Source organism: Siniperca chuatsi, linkage group LG14, assembly GCF_020085105.1.
Source record: "Siniperca chuatsi isolate FFG_IHB_CAS linkage group LG14, ASM2008510v1, whole genome shotgun sequence".
NCBI lineage: Eukaryota > Metazoa > Chordata > Actinopteri > Centrarchiformes > Sinipercidae > Siniperca > Siniperca chuatsi.
This window is the reverse complement of record NC_058055.1, coordinates 804,840-822,449: the sequence shown is the minus strand read 5'-3', so window position 1 is coordinate 822,449 and position 17,610 is coordinate 804,840. Positions and strand designations below refer to the sequence as shown.

The 17,610-nt window shown below is 39.7% G+C and overlaps 1 protein-coding gene across 5 annotated transcripts in view; it reads right to left on the bottom strand.

Annotated features, from left to right (window-relative positions):
- Window positions 1–4,446: 4,446 nt before the first annotated feature.
- hlcs (holocarboxylase synthetase (biotin-(proprionyl-CoA-carboxylase (ATP-hydrolysing)) ligase)) overlaps window positions 4,447–17,610 on the bottom strand; it is a 73,262-nt gene continuing 60,098 nt past the window's right edge. For 4 of the 5 annotated variants that reach the window (XM_044222428.1, XM_044222429.1, XM_044222431.1 and 1 more), the window contains 2 exons: window positions 17,331–17,544; window positions 4,447–5,020 (listed from right to left, as the gene is read on the bottom strand). In XM_044222428.1, coding sequence (XP_044078363.1) covers window positions 4,849–5,020; window positions 17,331–17,544 — 386 coding nt within the window. In that variant the 3' untranslated portion in view covers window positions 4,447–4,848. Of the gene's footprint in view, window positions 5,107–17,330; window positions 17,545–17,610 lie in introns of all 5 variants that reach the window. The other variant, XM_044222430.1, reaches the window with a different exon arrangement.

Genomic DNA, 17,610 nt, shown 5'->3' with positions numbered 1-17,610 from the left:
CTCATTGTAATTGTTTGTGTTCAAGGTGCGAAACTTCATTCCGCTCCCACCCTATCTTACCACAATTCTTTCTAATGAATTAATAAAGTTTTAAGTTTAATTCTCCAATGTTAAAGCTGTCTAAAGCTTGTCTCATCAGTTGTTGGAAGGCACCATACACTTTTATGAATAAAATGGGATATTATCCACTCATAAGTACTTAACAGACAGTTAATTTTAAATGTCATACATGGTAATATATGTTACAACATCTGCTATTATGACAACACACCATATATAGGTTATACACACATATATCTGTAACAATAAATTAAATAATAAAATAAAATCACGCAAGTTAAATGTCCATTTCAGCAATCCTTGGATCTCATGATGTCTTTTGTCTACCAGAGGAGGAGGGGTCAGCAGACACACAGACGCTCTCTGAGGCCCTGTGGGATGCAGCATTTCACTTACATTTCCTCTTACTACCAGCCATGATAAATTAATTGTTGTGTAGAAGCATATTCACATTTCCTGTTTCATTAGCTATTCAAAGAGGCTCAACACATCATAGAGGCTATACCAAGTGGAGTGAGGACAGAATAATATATCATAGGCTAATATGTAACATCCAGTAACCTTAGGCATGTTCAGTTGATTAATATTAAGGTTAAGACAACAAGAGTTCAGTTGAAAATATTCTTGGCAATGTGTCATTAGATTGGCAAGCAAGGACTTACACTACTGAAACTGTTATTATGGATGTCCTGAAAGAAAAGTTTTGTAAATAAAGAAAATGGTGATCCGTACTTAGTATGACATCATATTCTTGTTGGCAGGGTCTATTGCTCTTTGTCGCATCAGCCTGACAGCATCAAGTTCCACACTCTTCTTATACTGTCAGTTAAACAAAACATTAGTTAATACATTTTGATTCTGAATGTAAAAGTTAATTTCTTTGTTCCTTTTTTATGGTGGCCCTGAACGATATTTCACAAAACACAACATTTCAGAAAACACAATAACATTTCACAAAACACCTTTCACAAAACAAAAAAGCATTTCAGTCAGTCAAGTTACCTGTCTTTTTGGAACGGAAAAGAGTTTCCCTCATCTCAGGGTTAACAAACTCAAATTTTCACTAAACCCGCTTTCTTAAACAGGGATGTTTGGATATAGAAGTAGTTTTTATTACTTCAGGGTTGTTGTTTGTTGGTACACATTTGAGCCACATGATTCTGTGGGGGACCCGTCCAAACGGTTTTAATTTGTCATTTACATCTACATGCCTACAACGTGCCCGTGAGGGTTCAGCTCACGAAGCATTCACATTACCGTTTCTCTTTTAACACAGAGGCCATGTTTCTGCTTTAAAGTCAGCCAGTTCTGTATCCAAACATCTGTCCGTGCCATGCTCTGATAGCCTGATGTTAAAGAGTAGGCTAGCCGACCAGTCTCCTCAGTCCTAATTCTTTCAAGCGTGCTTCCCAGTCCCACAGGACATTTTAATGTCATAATATGTTGAAAGCACATCAAAAATCAGGTTACATCATATGTTCTTCGTTAAAATATTCTCTTATGATTTCTCTCTTCTTCCATCCTTTCAAACTCAGTTTAAGATTTGTGCAAATACACTGTTGAGAGTAGTAGGCTAGGCTAGGCTGCACAAACAGTAAATGACAGTGAACTTTCGCTAGGGACTTGGGATCTGTTCAATCACAAACAAGTGTTGTCCCTCCTTTTCCGTAATCTGAATCGTGTTTTCTGAAATATCGTTGTGTTTTGTGAAATGTCGCGTGTTGGGAAATGTCATGTTTTGTGAAATGCTTGTGTTTTGTGAAATGTCGTTGTGTTTTGACCCTCTGGGCCACCGTAATTTAGCCTTACAGTTTACAAGTTCTGGTGTTCACTTGATGAGGTCCAGAGCATGGTCGGTTGAAGGGCGGAGTTTCAGTTTACCAAGTCAGTGAGGGACATAAACTAATAAACAGGCTTTACTTCACTTTCAACTGCAACTCCACATTCCTTTATGAGTCTTTCACCCTAGTGTGAATTGTATCTCAACAGGACATTGGATTAGGTTGACTTCAAGCAGACCTGTCGTAAATAGAGAGATTATCATTCAACCTTCCATTACTGACCTCTGTAGGTCCTGTGAAAACAAGGTGTTTTAGGGAGGTGCTCTCTAGTCTTTCCGGGGCTCATTTCACACAGAGGCCATGAGGAGAAAATGGTAATTATTTATATTAATAGTAATTATTTATATCAATAAAGATGCAAAACGTTCATCAGGATCGGGGTTAATCACGCTACACTGTAAATAAAGCAGTTAAAGCTAGCTACTCCTCAACCAGCTACAAAATTAAAATGCTACTCATACATTGTTACATCAGTATTAAGAATCGAATAATATAATCACAGGGGTAGTATTTCTGCAGAACAAGTACAACTACATTTTTATTAATAATACTCATGTACTTTTACTTTGAGTAGGATTTTAAATGCAGGCCTTAACTTGTAATGGAGTATTTTTACATTGTGGCATTGGTACTTACGTAAAGGAGTAGTACGTCATGCCAAAAGATGAGAGTAGTGGAAGGAGAGAGTGGTGTGAGGCATAGCACTTTGTTGAGAGCCTCATCCCTGAAGTATTTTGGTTTAGTTTCTGTCTGCATCTATTTGTTAACCTAAATGAACTAAAACAAACACTGGGCTCAGTGCATGGTTGGCAACACAGGAAGAGTACACTGGGCCCAGCTCCAACCACCCAGTCAAGTGAGTGACGCTGTAGAGTGGAGCAACCACGGAAAGCGAGTTGAGCTCACCAGGGTTCAGGTAAGGCCTGCATCCTTTCTTGTTTTTGGCAGCTGAAGGCATTCAGTATATGCTGTGGCCTGTTGGTGCAGCTAAATTGCTTAGTGGAAATATCCCCTAAACCTAACAACAAATCATTTTACCAGTACTACCTGTGCCATGAGAACATGTAAATACATAGGGCACAATTGGAATATGAATCATGCAGACCATGATGTGATGGTTGAGATGGAAATGGTGCTATACAGGCTGGGCATTAAAGCATAGATATTAAATTGTTATTACAATATATGTCGAGTTATTACATTTTTCATAAAGTTGCCACTAAACTCAAAGTGTAACAACTTAAAATGTAATAACGTTTTACATTACAGTATGTTATTCGCTCAACATATTTATTACATGATAGGTATACTATTAGATTATCAGTTTTGTTTTTTTAATTACATTATGCACACTTATTAACATTATCTGCAATTTTTACATTGAGTTTCTAAAAACCCTATCCATTTTAGACACTCTAAGCCACACTAAGGGCAAAATCAATCAATAAGATATATCATCATCTGCCAGGCAGACAGCATTTGAATCAGCACATCTGTACTATCCAGAGGAGACAATCTTGTGATTGTAAATACCCTGTTGATTTGAATGAATTAATTTAATTAATTCTATTAGGCTGTATGTAATACAAACATGCACTTGATGACTAAATTAGTATTCTAATGGTGATAAGTCCCAATCAACTCTAGTTCTTTGAGGGAAGAAGAATGTTAATTTGTAATGTGATTTGGGTTCACCCCACAAGACATTTTATCATCTGCTAATGAATGGATTATAACATATTGGTTGGTGGAGAACAGCAGCTCAACTACAGTATTTTTTCATGTTGTAGATGAGCTGTCTGAACTCCTTTCTAAAGCTTTTTGTCACAGAAGATTCACAATGACACTCCTCTCCACAATTCTAATACTAAATGCAATTGGACACTACACAAAATTTTACACATTTTCCATCAGAGGAATCCATCAGACGAAATCTGTGATGCCGATACACTCAGTGGCCACTTTATTAGGTACAATCTAATGCAATCCAATATAATAATACATCCATAAATTCTACCTTTACAAGGATAACAATGTTCAGTTTTGATTGACACTGTCAGAGAGGTATTAATTTAACTATGTTTATTATTGACGTCGTAGTTGGCAGTGGTGTTGAACTGGACTGCATTATATAAGTGTGTAGAATACTGTTTAAGTGTCTTAATAATGTACTGTAAAAAGCTGCCTCCAAAAGTTTTTTCTTTTTCATTTGGACATACATGTTTTTCCTTACAGTGGAACTGTGTCAGAATTTTACATATTCTATATTCATACTATTTAAATCTAAAAGCTACTATTTATTACTTTTTCTCTTTATTGTATTTTATATCTATTTTTATTACATTTTATTTTAGATACTAGGACACATCACTAGTGATTTTTCAGCAGGTCATCTACAGAAATATCAGGACACTCACAGTTATGACTACTGTAAAAAAAAAAAAAATAAAATTGTCATTTTTTATTTGATAAATCAAGATTTTGTAGACTGCTGGGACTAGGTAAATTAACAGAAGCTGGTTAGTTTAAAGAAATGAACAACATATTTCTGTGGAAATCTTTATTTTGCTGAAATTAGCAACAGAAAAAGCTGCAATGATCACTGTTCTCATGTGAAATCAGATTAGATGTTCAGATGAGGGGTACAAGATTTATTGTTCCCAGAAAGTAGTACAAGTTGTTACTTGTATACTGGTTTGAATTGTTGATCCCAAACCCGCAGGTCTTCCAACAAGTTACCCCAACTAGTTCAAATGTATGTCATGTTAACATAAGGAGAAGCTAACCAATACTGCCACTTTAAACCAGTAACATATTTATCGATGTTTTAGTCAATTAGAAAACCTGGATATTATTTATATAGTTGCATACATTTTTCTGACTAAATAACTCAGTTATTGGTTGAATGTGTTGAAAGAGACGATTCTGTATTTTCTTGAGTTTGGTCCTAACGCTGCTTGATGACCACCAGGTTCTTCAGCATGTCGAAAGAGTTTCCATCAGGCTCCACTGAGACCACGCCCTGCTCCTTGCTGTGCACTTGAAGGAAGCCGTTGCAGTCCAGACCCACTACCTCAGCCTCCAGTCCGTTCTCGCTCCAGAGACGCACCCGAGTCTTGCTGAGGTCAGAGCACAGAGAGCCACTGTCACAGTTCTGCTTCAGGATGTTATTATGGGCTTCAGGAAACTTTACAAAACTCTGCAACTGAAAGGAGTATTTGCTTCTCAGCTTAGACCCAAGAGTGAGATCCTTAAAGACTGAGAATACACACCACCTCCACAGCTTCTTTCCTCAGGCCATAACCCTCATAAACAAAGACCCCTCCCATATAACCCCGACTCTGATGCCATGTTCTCCCTATTACACAGACTGACAGTGTGTCATCTGTTTCACAGCCTTCACTCCTCCATTCCCTGTCCTCGCACATTATATATGCATCCAAATATTCTGTACACTATGCACATTTTATCAAAACCACCAACTGGATTGCACTAATCTCTTAACAGGCCAGATGCATAAGGAAGAATTAAAATGCCTTAAAAGAAACAAATCAAAGAAATAAAATGAAATACAGTACACATTGTTATATGTATTTTGTTTTGATTTATGCAGTTACCATTTCATAATTAAATGAAAAACATGTTAAAAGAACTATTATTTAGTGTTTTGTCTTTAATTACTGAATACATTTTTTTTTTACTGTGACATGGATTTCCCATGCCACATTAAATCACAACACAACACAAAGTGAAGAGTTGTATTGCATGTCATTTCAACACTAAATGCAAAGCACTGTCATTAGTTTTCATGAGGAGGTGTAAGGGAGCTTTTTCTTTTTTGAGATGGACACGCTGTCCATGCCAAAACAATATAATAATAATAGTAATAATAATAATAATTCCTTCTACCAAGGAACTTTACATCGGCCATTATCACAGTGGTCTACATCCCACCACAGACAAGTACAGAAGCTGTCCTGTCGGATCGTTGCAAAGACTTCAACTGCTAACAGCAGTAATCCTGATGCTGGACTCATTGTTGCTGGAGACTTCAATCAGGCTAACCTTAAGAAGGTTATGCCTAACTTCCACCAACATATTGACTGTGCCACAAGGGGAATAAACACTCTGGATCACTGCTACACGCCATACAAAAAACGGCTACAGAGCGGAATTGCTACCCATGTTCGGGAAGAGCGACCATGTGGCCATGTTGCTACGAATCAAGTACAAACTACATCACGTGCCCCTGTGACACGAGAGGTCACGAAATGGTCAGGCCAATCAGAAGCTGCCCTGTAGACTGAACTACATGACGCAGTCTGGAGCACGTTCCAGGATACCCCACAATGACATCATCGAGGACGTCAATGGATTCACTGAGTCTGTGGTGGATTTAATTTGTAAAACAACAGAACCACCCAAAATTACAGTTAAATCATTCCACAACCAGAAACTACTGCAGCCTGGCAACATGGACAAATATAAGGCAGCAGCCAATAATGTAAGAATAGTAATGGGAGGCAAAAAGGAACTATGGGAAGAAAGTGGAACTACAATTCCAGGAGGGCAATCCCAGAAACATGTAGCAAGGACTAAGAACAATGACAGACAGACCTTTATAATATTATTCCCTCTCTTTAAACGGCAGTGGCGGATGGCCGCCCACCATTGAGTCTGGTTCTGTCCAAGGTTTCTGCCTCTTAACGCAAGTTTTTCCTTGCCACTGTCGCCAAATGCTTGCTCATGGTTGGGTCTCTAATTAATATTATTAAGAGTACGGTCTAGACCTGCTCTATAGGAAAAGTGCAATGCGATAACTTCTGTTATGAATTGGCACTTTATAAATAAATTTAATTAATTAAATTGATTTTGCTTTGCTGTGGGAAATAACGGACCGCTGCATCCTGTTTACTGTTGTGTGGTTCCTAACTTAGCACGTTTCATTGTTTGTGTCGGTACCACGCCGCTGGACCTTTACTTGTGTTAGTTTACATCTATATCTCCACATAGGTTTGTATGATTAACATCAAACTTGGCTCAGTAGTTTCTGAGGCCCCACCAAGGCTTTGTGCAAAATTTGGCATAAATCGGCCACTAGGTGGCGCTTTTATTGCAAAATCATGACATATGTAGAGTGAAAAAGGGTTTGAACCTGCAAATGGCCACTTGTTATATATTACTTATTTCTATTCTTATTATTATTATTACTTTAGTCTTGTTCTATTTTACACTTATTTTTTATTGCACAATTGTAGGAGCTTGCAGACATACATTTCATTATGACTGTACCCTGTATGATTATATGTGACAAATAAACTTGAACAAAAAAAACAATCAACTATCCAATTACAGCTTGGGGACCAGGGGCAGGGCTCTGCCTCCCAAACCCAAACTGGGATCTGATTCCAAAGGAGAGGAGCTTAATAGCTGAAGGCTCTGGCTCCCATTCTACTTTTGGAGACTTTGGGAAGCACAAGTAACCCTGCATTCTGGGAGTGCAGTGTTCTAGTGAGGTAATAAGGTATTTTGAGCTCTTTAAGATACAATGGTGCCTGACCATTAAGGGCTTTGTAGGTGAGGAGAAGGATATTAAATTCAATTCTGGATTTTACAGGGAGCCAGTGCAGAGAAGCCAATATTGGAGAAATATGATCTCTTTTCCTAGTTCTTGTCAGTACACATGCTGCAGCATTCTGGATCAACTGGAGAGTCTTAAGGGACTTATTCGGGCAGCCTGATAATAAGGAATTGCAATATTCCTGCCTAGAAGTAACAAATGCATGGACTAGTTTTTCTGCATCATTTTGAGACAGGATGTGCTTGATTTTTGCAATGTTACGTATGTGAAAAAAGGCAGCCCTTGAAGTATGTTTTATGTGGAAGTTAAAGGACATATCCTGATCAAAGACAACTCCAAGGTTCCTTACGCCATCTAGAGCAACTGCCTCAGAGGTGTTTGGGGCCAAGTACAATAACCTCAGTTTTGTCGGAGCTTAACATCAGAAAATTGCAGGTCATCCAGGTTTTTATGTCCGTCAGGCATGCTTGAAGTTTAGCTAACTGATTAGTTTCCTCTGGCTTGATCAATAAATATAATTAGGTATCATCCACATAACAATAAAATTTTATGGAGTGTTTCCTAATAATATTGCCTAAAGGAAGCATATATAAAGTGAAGAGAATTGGTCCAAGCACAGAACCTTGCGGAACTCTGTGGCTAACTTTGGCGTGCATGGAGGATTCATCGTTAACATGTACAAACTGAGATTGATCTGATAGATTGGATTTAAACCAGCTAAGTGCGGTTTGACATTGTCTTTGCATATGTACACACCGACTCAACATTATTTTAGTGACCGATTGGCATAATCGGGAGTTGTTACCGCTGGCGTAAATGACTGTCTTACTGTATTTACACTTATCCATAGTCAGCAGTTTTAAATAGGATTCAAGTTGCCCGCTCTGGCCCCAGGAATACATTTGACTGTGGTCACTATTGTCGCTAACTTCACATTTCTCAAAATGGAGCTGCCAATAATCAGAGTTGGTTTCTCATCGGGTGTGTCACTGAATGGGGAAAACTTGTTAGAAACGTAAACAGACTGGTGGTGAACCGTGGGCTTATGCTTAGGGCTATGCTCCCTTCGGACACCCAGCCTCCCTGGTTTTCCGGGTGCATGGGAGCCGGGGGACAGCTAACAGGAGCTACCTCTGGTTGGTCTGCACTGGCCACTGGGGGCTGGCTAACTACAGCAGCTAACGATTGAGTTCCTATGGTGCGGAACCGTATTTCCAATTCACTAAGCCTCGCCTCCAATGCTACAAATAAAATAACTTTATTCAACGTACCATTATCACTAAAGGAAGCAGAGGAATAGCTAAACATTTGACACACTGAGCAAGAGAGAGGAGGAGAGGGAGAGAGAGAAGCCATCACTAGCTAGCAAAACTGAATAGCGTGTGAGATTAGCAAGAAAGTCGCTAAAAGAAGGAGGGAGCCATGAGAGCTTGAGAAGAACTACTGTACATCTAAATGTATAGCAGACCATTAGTCTATGTAATGAAGAATCTAACAAAATTACCTGGGATGAGCTAGAGCAGCAAAAATACGCTACCAATAATACATAAGCACCTGCGACCGGAAATGAGACAATACGCATAACGCTGTGGTAAAAAACAGTGAAATGGTGAAAAATTGTTTTCATATCCAATTCAAAACAGAGATAATGGACGTGGAGTCACACAAGGGAGCATGGCCAAGCTAGGTCAATGTTAACAATAAGAAATATAGATCCCAGTGCTAGCTTTGACATTGATGAGGTTGAAAATATATATTCATATGAACATGACTGACCACAACCGTATAATTATGAGCCTGCTAGGTCTCCTACGGACAAGAACAGAACAGACAAGAATTAGAAGAAATTATGGTCATCGGCAAGAAAGTGTTGGTGTGAGGAGAACCAGTGGAGAACTGGGCAGGTGACTTGGTGAGTGACCAGCGTTAGCTAACGACACTTAATGCTGTGTTGTTTCACCTCACAATGTTGTAACGTTTGCTATCACATATCAGGCAATACCAAAACTAGTAGGGATTGTCTATTACTGGCAAGAATATTGATACTTACCCACAACATAAACTAATGTGCAAGGATCAGCTTGCTAGGTCAGTTGTATGTCGCAATACCTGATATAATCCCACACTATGTTTATGGTGCTCTACCGCAGAGGTGAGAGAGCAAGAGGGGGAAGGAGAGAGAAGCAGGTTTGAGAGATAGAGATTGAGAGAGAGGCAGATTGAAAGAGATAGAGAGGGTGACAGAGAGATGAGGAACCGAGAGAGATCGCGAGGTTGCGGCTGTGGCTTAGTAGTAGAGCGGGTCGGTCAACGGTTCGATCCCGACTTCCCTCAGTCCACATGTTGAAGTGTCTTTGGGCAAGACACTGAACCCCAAATTGCTCCCGAGTGCTGTGCCTTTGGTGTGTGGGTGTGTGTGAATGATTAATTAGTTTCTTTGTACTGATGATCAGTGCGTGAATGTGATATGTAGTGTGTGAAGCTGGTGAAGTGGTCAGAAGACTAGAAAGGCGCTATACAAGTACAGTCCATTTACCATCGCATTCTATACAATTAAATGAAGGGGACCATTAAAATTATTAATATTATCAAAACTATTAACTAGATGGGACGGTGTAGTCCCTCATTCGTCCAGGAGTGTTCTAACGTAGAAAAGGTTTCAGTCGTAGTCATCTGGACACTGTTTTCAGAATCAAGACGTTTCGGCTCCCATCCGGAAGTCATTCTCAATTGTGAAAAAATTGGACGGGAACTGGAAATTTAAGCTAATCTGAGTTACATAAGCCCTGCCCTCGGGAGGGAATCTGCCTGAGTATCTGTTAATAGCTAGTTTCACCTGAAACTGACCTGATAGTTTCAAGATGGCCCAGTGATCAGTGATCAGGCCTATTGTTCTCTGGCTGCATCTACTTCATCACTGTTAAGTGCCTGATTAGCATGTGATAGGCGTGACCAAGGTGATAATACACTCTGATAGACTTTGGGCAGATTAAATCTCAGACCACCATTTCTGTTCAAAGAGGGGTTCTCTTTCTTCACAAAAATGGCTTCCTTGACGCCCCGTTCAAACCAACTCTTCTCTCTACTAAGAATCTTCACCTCGCTGTCTTCAAATGTGTGGTTTGTAGCTTTTAAATGCAAATGCACGGCGCTCTGTAATCCTGAGTTAGCGTGTCGTCTGTGCTGATAAAGTCTTTTGTGAAGTGGCTGTTTGGTTTCGCCTATGTACCGTTCTTTGCAGTTTTCCTCACTGCACTGAATGGAGTAGACAACATTGCTCTGTTTTTGTGTGGGTAACTTGTCCTTAGGGTGAACGAGTTTCTGAGGGCAGGGCTTATGTAACTCAGATTAGCTTAAAAGAAAGAGGAAAGGCATGTCCAGAATGCACTCTCAGCCTGTGGTTATCCTACTTGGGCTATCAACAAAGTTAAAAGAGCCAAAAAACAGGACAAAAGTGTAACTGAACCTGACCTGAGGCTACGTGTCACTGCAACATTAAAGAGTGCCAAACCACCTCCTTCCAACATTACATCCGAAGAGAGGAGGGCACTCTCAGCACTGCAGAAGGATCACAGCATAAACATTCTACCAGCAGACAAGGGTCGCTGCACTGTGATTCTGAACACAGCCGATTATGAAACCAAGGTCAACAACCTTCTTGAAGACACAACCACATATCAAAAACTTAAAAGAGATCCAACCAATGGCTACAAGAAGAAGGTTATAGACTGTCTACAGAAGCTTGAGAAGGAGGAGGTGATAGACAGGCCTCTGTACTACAGACTATACCCTGGGAAGCCATTCCCTGCATCTATGGCCTTCCCAAAATTCACAAAGAGAATGTTCCACTCAGACCCATCGTGTGCAGCACAGATTCCATCACATACAACATAGCCAAACATTTGACTACAATCTTGGCTCCGTTGGTGGGGAACACAGTACATCATGTGGAAAACACACAGAAATTTGTGGACAAAGTGAAACATCTCCAGTTGGACCCAGATGACGTTATGGTTTCTTATGATGTAGTGTCCTTGTTCACTTGCATCCCAACCTCAGAAGCAGTGACAGCGGTGATGAGAAGACTGCAGGAGGACTCCACCTTGCAGCAAAGGACCAAGCTTACACCTGAACACATATGTAAACTATTAGACATCTGTCTCAACACAACCTACTTCCAATTCCGGGGACACTTCTACAGACAGATTCACGGCTGTGCTATGGGCTCTCCGGTCTCTCCCATTGTGGCCAACCTGTACATGGAACAGTTTGAGAAGAAGGCATTATCCTCGTTTCCGGGCACACCACCAAGTCATTGGTACTGTAATGTGGATGACACCTTTGTAAAAATCAAGAAACAAGACTTGGAAGCGTTCTCAGAGCATATCAATACGGTGGACCCCAACATCAAGTTCACGCGTGAGGATGCAAAAGAGAACCGCTTGGCCTTTCTTGATTGTTCTACTCTCAGAGGAGAGGACGGAAAGCTCGAGATAGAAGTGTACAGGAAACCAACACATACGGATCAATACCTGCTCTTTGACTCACACCATCCACTACAGCACAAGCTGGGTGTAATCCGGACATTACAACACAGAGCCAAAGAAGTGCCCACAGGCTCAGAGGGTAAGAAGAAAGAGGAAAGGCATGTCCAGAATGCACTCTCAGCCTGTGGTTAACCTACTTGGGCTATCAACAAAGTTAAAAGAGCCAAAAAACAGTACAAAAGTGTAACTGAACCGAGAAGGAACGGTGTCTCCATTCCTTATGTATCTGGACTGTCTGAAAAACTACAAAGGATCTTTAGACAGCACGATGTTCCTGTCTTCTTTAAACCAGGCAACACTTTAAAACAGAAACTCGTTCACACTAAGGACAAGTTACCCACACAAAAACAGAGCAATGTTGTCTACTCCATTCAGTGCAGTGAGGAAAACTGCAAAGAACGGTACATAGGCGAAACCAAACAGCCACTTCACAAAAGACTTTATCAGCACAGACGACACGCTAACTCAGGATTACAGAGCGCCGTGCATTTGCATTTAAAAGCTACAAACCACACATTTGAAGACAGCGAGGTGAAGATTCTTAGTAGAGAGAAGAGTTGGTTTGAACGGGCGTCAAGGAAGCCATTTTTGTGAAGAAAGAGAACCCTCTTTGAACAGAAATGGTGGTCTGAGATTTAATCTGCCCAAAGTCTATCAGAGTGTATTATCACCTTGGTCACGCCTATCACATGCTAATCAGGCACTTAACAGTGATGAAGTAGATGCAGCCAGAGAACAATAGGCCTGATCACTGATCACTGGGCCATCTTGAAACTATCAGGTCAGTTTCAGGTGAAACTAGCTATTAACAGATACTCAGGCAGATTCCCTCCCGAGGGCAGGGCTTATGTAACTCAGATTAGCTTAAATTTCCAGTTCCCGTCCAATTTTTTCACAATTGAGAATGACTTCCGGATGGGAGCCGAAACGTCTTGATTCTGAAAACAGTGTCCAGATGACTACGACTGAAACCTTTTCTACGTTATTAACTAGATGAATAATTACGGGGTACCACCAATGGGTCCAAATTGCTGTGAGCTAGAAAAACAAAACTTGTCCCAATAACTGGAAATGATGTGCAAATGCTTTCACAGAAATATGAGCCCAATCGGCAATATGGTGGCGTAATTAAGGCCCAAAAATGCAGTTTTGGAAAGGACATGCCCCTCACACCATACGTCCGACAGACTTGAAATTTCTCCAGCTCAAAGTCCAGCTCAATGTGCTCTGCAAAAAAAGCCTCTTGGACCATTAAAGTTTTAGTAAATTTTTTGCTAATTTGCATAATGTGAAAAACAGTAAAGTGACATCTACTTTTTGGATTTTGACTCTATTAACACCAAATTTAGGATACAGCATTGCGGGACTGAGATACACATTTCTATTATAAATGAACAGCAGGAAAATGGCTGTAACTTATTAGTGATTTGTCCAATCATTGTAAATTTTGGTGGATATATTCAGTATGTCTTTCGGAATAGGTGTACCAAGGTATTTTGTGCTTGACCCGTAGGGGACGCCACAAATGCCAAAAAACTGTACCTACAAGTAAGTAGGGCAAGTATTAACCAAAATATGAAGTTTCATATTGATTGGTGCGAGTGGGCGTGGCCTATCACATATTTGTTCATAACTCAAGATGCCCTTAAGCAATCCTGATTAAACTCACGTGAGACATCCCACGCTACCTCCTGAACATATGTTTCGTTCACATCTGATAATGGGGCAGCGAATGGCGGGACTTTGAGTGCGAAATTATTAAAACCCTGTGTACACTGTGATGATGAAAGAAGTGTATGATTGGTCTCACTCCTTTAAACAAAATTAAACTAGCTGAAGTGACATTGCTTGGCTTTGTGAAGCCCGAAACCAGTTTGTTGCTGCCTGCAGCTGTAATTTTGGCTGATCAAGCTGCTTCCTTCCGTTGAGGGAAAAAAGGTTTGAACCTGCCCATTGCTGCCTGTGGCGATATTTATATATAAATTTATACAAACACCAATTTTTTTTCACATAGGCCACTTGTGTACATAATAGTCCTGTCCTTCTTTACATTTATTTGTCTAGCTTTGTTATCACTGTAGTTAGCGATTATGTCTATTTCTAAGTACATCGAGAGCAATGAAAACAATTCTTTGTATGTGTACACATACTTGATACACACTGATATTCTTCTGATATTCTGAAATTAAATAGTCCTCTACTTTTGATTAGGATCAGTTGAGAAGCATGCTAATTTTCCATCAATAATCAAGTCTTTAAATGATGCATCTGGATGTATCTAAAAAGTATATGGTCAAAAGAAAAAAATGCCAATTTATACATTTAAAACAACTAGAAAGCACGGAGAGTGCAAACCTCCAAAGCCGCACAATCTTCAATTAGCTATTTTATTAAATCAAAAATCTAAATGAATAAATTTCATCAAAAAGTCTTACCATGTTTGAGATATCAAAGACAAATAAACAAATATGACTGAAAATATAAGCTTTTTGGCCTAGGTAAATATGAATATGAATTGTAGAATTGATCTGACTTTGTCTTGAATTATAATAATGTCAAAGAAATGGTTTGTTCTTTCTGGATACAACTCCTCCCACACCCACTTGGCAACCAAATGTGTGCGACACACTACTACTACTATAATTATAATAACAAGAAAGTGTACATGTAACACAGGGGCGGTTGTGGCTTAGACATAGAGTGGATCGTCCGCAAATTTTTGTCAACTAAATAAGTAACTTACAGGTTATACCTGTAAGTTACTTGAGACCTACTGCGAAGGACATTCGCAGTAGGTCTCTTCTTACAGTAATCTTCTGAAATTCTGAATTGTGCCAAGTCTCTCCCTCAAAGTGTTTGTACAGCTTCCTGCAGCACAACCTATCCCTTAAAACTGAAGACATTCAGTCACAGCTGTAGAATAACAAAAAGAGCGATGGTGAGAGAGATGTTCAGAGGAGATGAAACATCCTTGGCCTCATTTATTTTATTTTCCCACTGTTTGGGTATTGCTTGTAAACAGCTATAGAAACTCACGCTAACAGACCACAGCATAGACTACAGTGAGTTTGGGTTGTAAGTGCCGGTCTGAGGTCAGTTTATCAGAGCAACTGCTGACACTGAAATGAGAGATAGAAGAATGTCTCTCTGGTTAAAATTATATAAAGTATATCTAAGCTACTCAGCTTTATCTCATGATACAATTATTGGTGTATGTATTCACCACACACACAAAAATGGACCATTCCCGGTCCATTTTTCACAACTGAGAGTGACTTCCAGATGACTTCCGGATGGGAGCCGAAACGTCTTGATTCTGAAAACAGTGTCCAGATGACTACGACTAAAACCTTTTCTACGATTAACTGGCAAAGTTTCCAGTGTAAATACACATGTATTTAACAGTTTGTAATAAAATGTCACACTATTATCCACTGATTAGTCTTAACGAGTCATCTGATATTAGAACATCTATTTAATATTCACAGGTTTACTCTTGGCCTCACTTTCTAACTTGTGTATAAAATATAGATTACCTATCTGAACAGTGCACCTTGCACAGCTTAGGATGTGAACCCATGTCCTCCAGCTGGTAGGGAAACTCATTAACCACTGGACTATAGACCTGCAACATTAATGGGCTCAATTGAGCAAAAGGAAGAGAAAGAAGGGGAGGATCTTCTTTGTGATGAAATGTCATATTATTATCTACTAATTAGCCTATGTGAGTCATCTAATATTAGAACAATTTCGGGTAAAATATTTTAACAGTTTCACCAACAAAGTACACTTTGCCCAGGAAGGGAATTTATGTCCTTCTGACTGGCTGTCAGTTTTCTAATCCACTTGACTGCATGTCTGTGACAATGGTGATCTCCATTCAGGTAGAAATAAAAACAAACCAACAGCGGGGGTCAACAGGGAAACAGAAATACATAGAGAGGTGTCAAAAACCCTCAAGAAAACAACAAACTTAACTTTTCAAAGACAGAAACACTTCTGGTGTTTTGGAATGGACACATGCTGCCCTCTAGAAGTGGGGCGTGCGTGATACCATCATGAGACCACAGCAACATAATTTCTTCATTCAAAATGAAATCCTAAAATATATTAAACATCATCAGATTTCCACCAGAATTTGTATGACAATACTGGAAGATATATTGCATGAGCACATGACATTTGTTGTCATTTATACAAATTATATAATTATTACTAAAATGTATTAAATATTGATTCATGGCAGCGCCACAGATTGATGGATTTGCACCAAAATACAAAAAACGTGTCCACCTATGGTTGGATTTGCACCATACTTGTCATGGTATATTTGGATCACATCAAGGGTTGGTGTACCCGATTTGGTGTGAGTTTAAGAAACTTTTGGTAAGATATACTGTATTTCCAAAAATGACACAAAGATCAGTGCTGTAGCGGGCAAATAAAGTGCAACATAAAAAATAGAAACAATAATAATTGCTAAAGTGGGTCCACAGAATCTTCCACCGACACCTTTTCAAATCTCTGAATCGAAAAACTTGAGCGAAATTGACATGGCCGTTGCCTATACCAGGTGATGCAGCTCAACACACCGATATATAAAGTATTTGAAAATACAATGTGTAGTTTGCGAATTATAAACCAAAACGCATTGGTGGTTGGACCCCTAACTAAGTGTACAGACAAGAGTAACGTCCTTCCAGCCAGCAAGCCCACAGGAAGCTGTTTTAATATGAAAGGCATGGCTGCCATCATCCCGTGTGGTGCCATCATCCCGTGTCAGTGTAGATAAGCTCCACCCATGGTTCTGCATCCAAGCTATGATTGGATAGTTGATTGTTTATTATTTTGGCATGGACGATACATCTCCATCTCAAAAAAGAAAAACCTCCCTTACACCTCCTCATGAAAACCAATCAATCAATGCTGCCCTCTGCTGGACAACACTGAAATGCAATCCACTTTTTCACTTTATTTTGTGCGTTGTGATTTGATTTTAATGTGGCATAGAAAATTAATGTCACAATGAAAACCAATTCACTCAGTTATTAAAGACAAAGAGTTAAATAATTGTCCTTTTAACATATGTTCATATGTATAATTTAATTATGAATAAATGCATACATTAAAAGGAAATACATGCATTGTAGAGAAACGGTTCGATCGGTGCATCCCTAGTATTGACAGCTCCACCAAAACAAATTCCTTTTATGCATGTACCAGCTGAATCAAGTTTCTGACTCTCATTCTAAATGAAAAGTAAAGCGTCCAAAGCCCAGTGGGGATGTCTGCAGTGCTCACCTGTGAAGCCATCTCTTGTAGTAGGTGGGCAGGATGGCATCTGGGCCTTCTTGTTGGAAACTGCTGATGAGGGACTCCAGGCAGCTGACAGTCCGAGCGATGAGTTGGGCACAGCTGAGTGGCTGCAGGCTGCAGTTATGCTGTATGTTGTACTGCTGGATCAAGTCATTGATGCACACTGTTGGGTTGCTGTTTGTCACATTGAACCCACAGCCTGTAGGGCACATCATGTTCAAGAAATATTATGATGTAATTTGCAAACGAGAGCCTGTATTTCGCT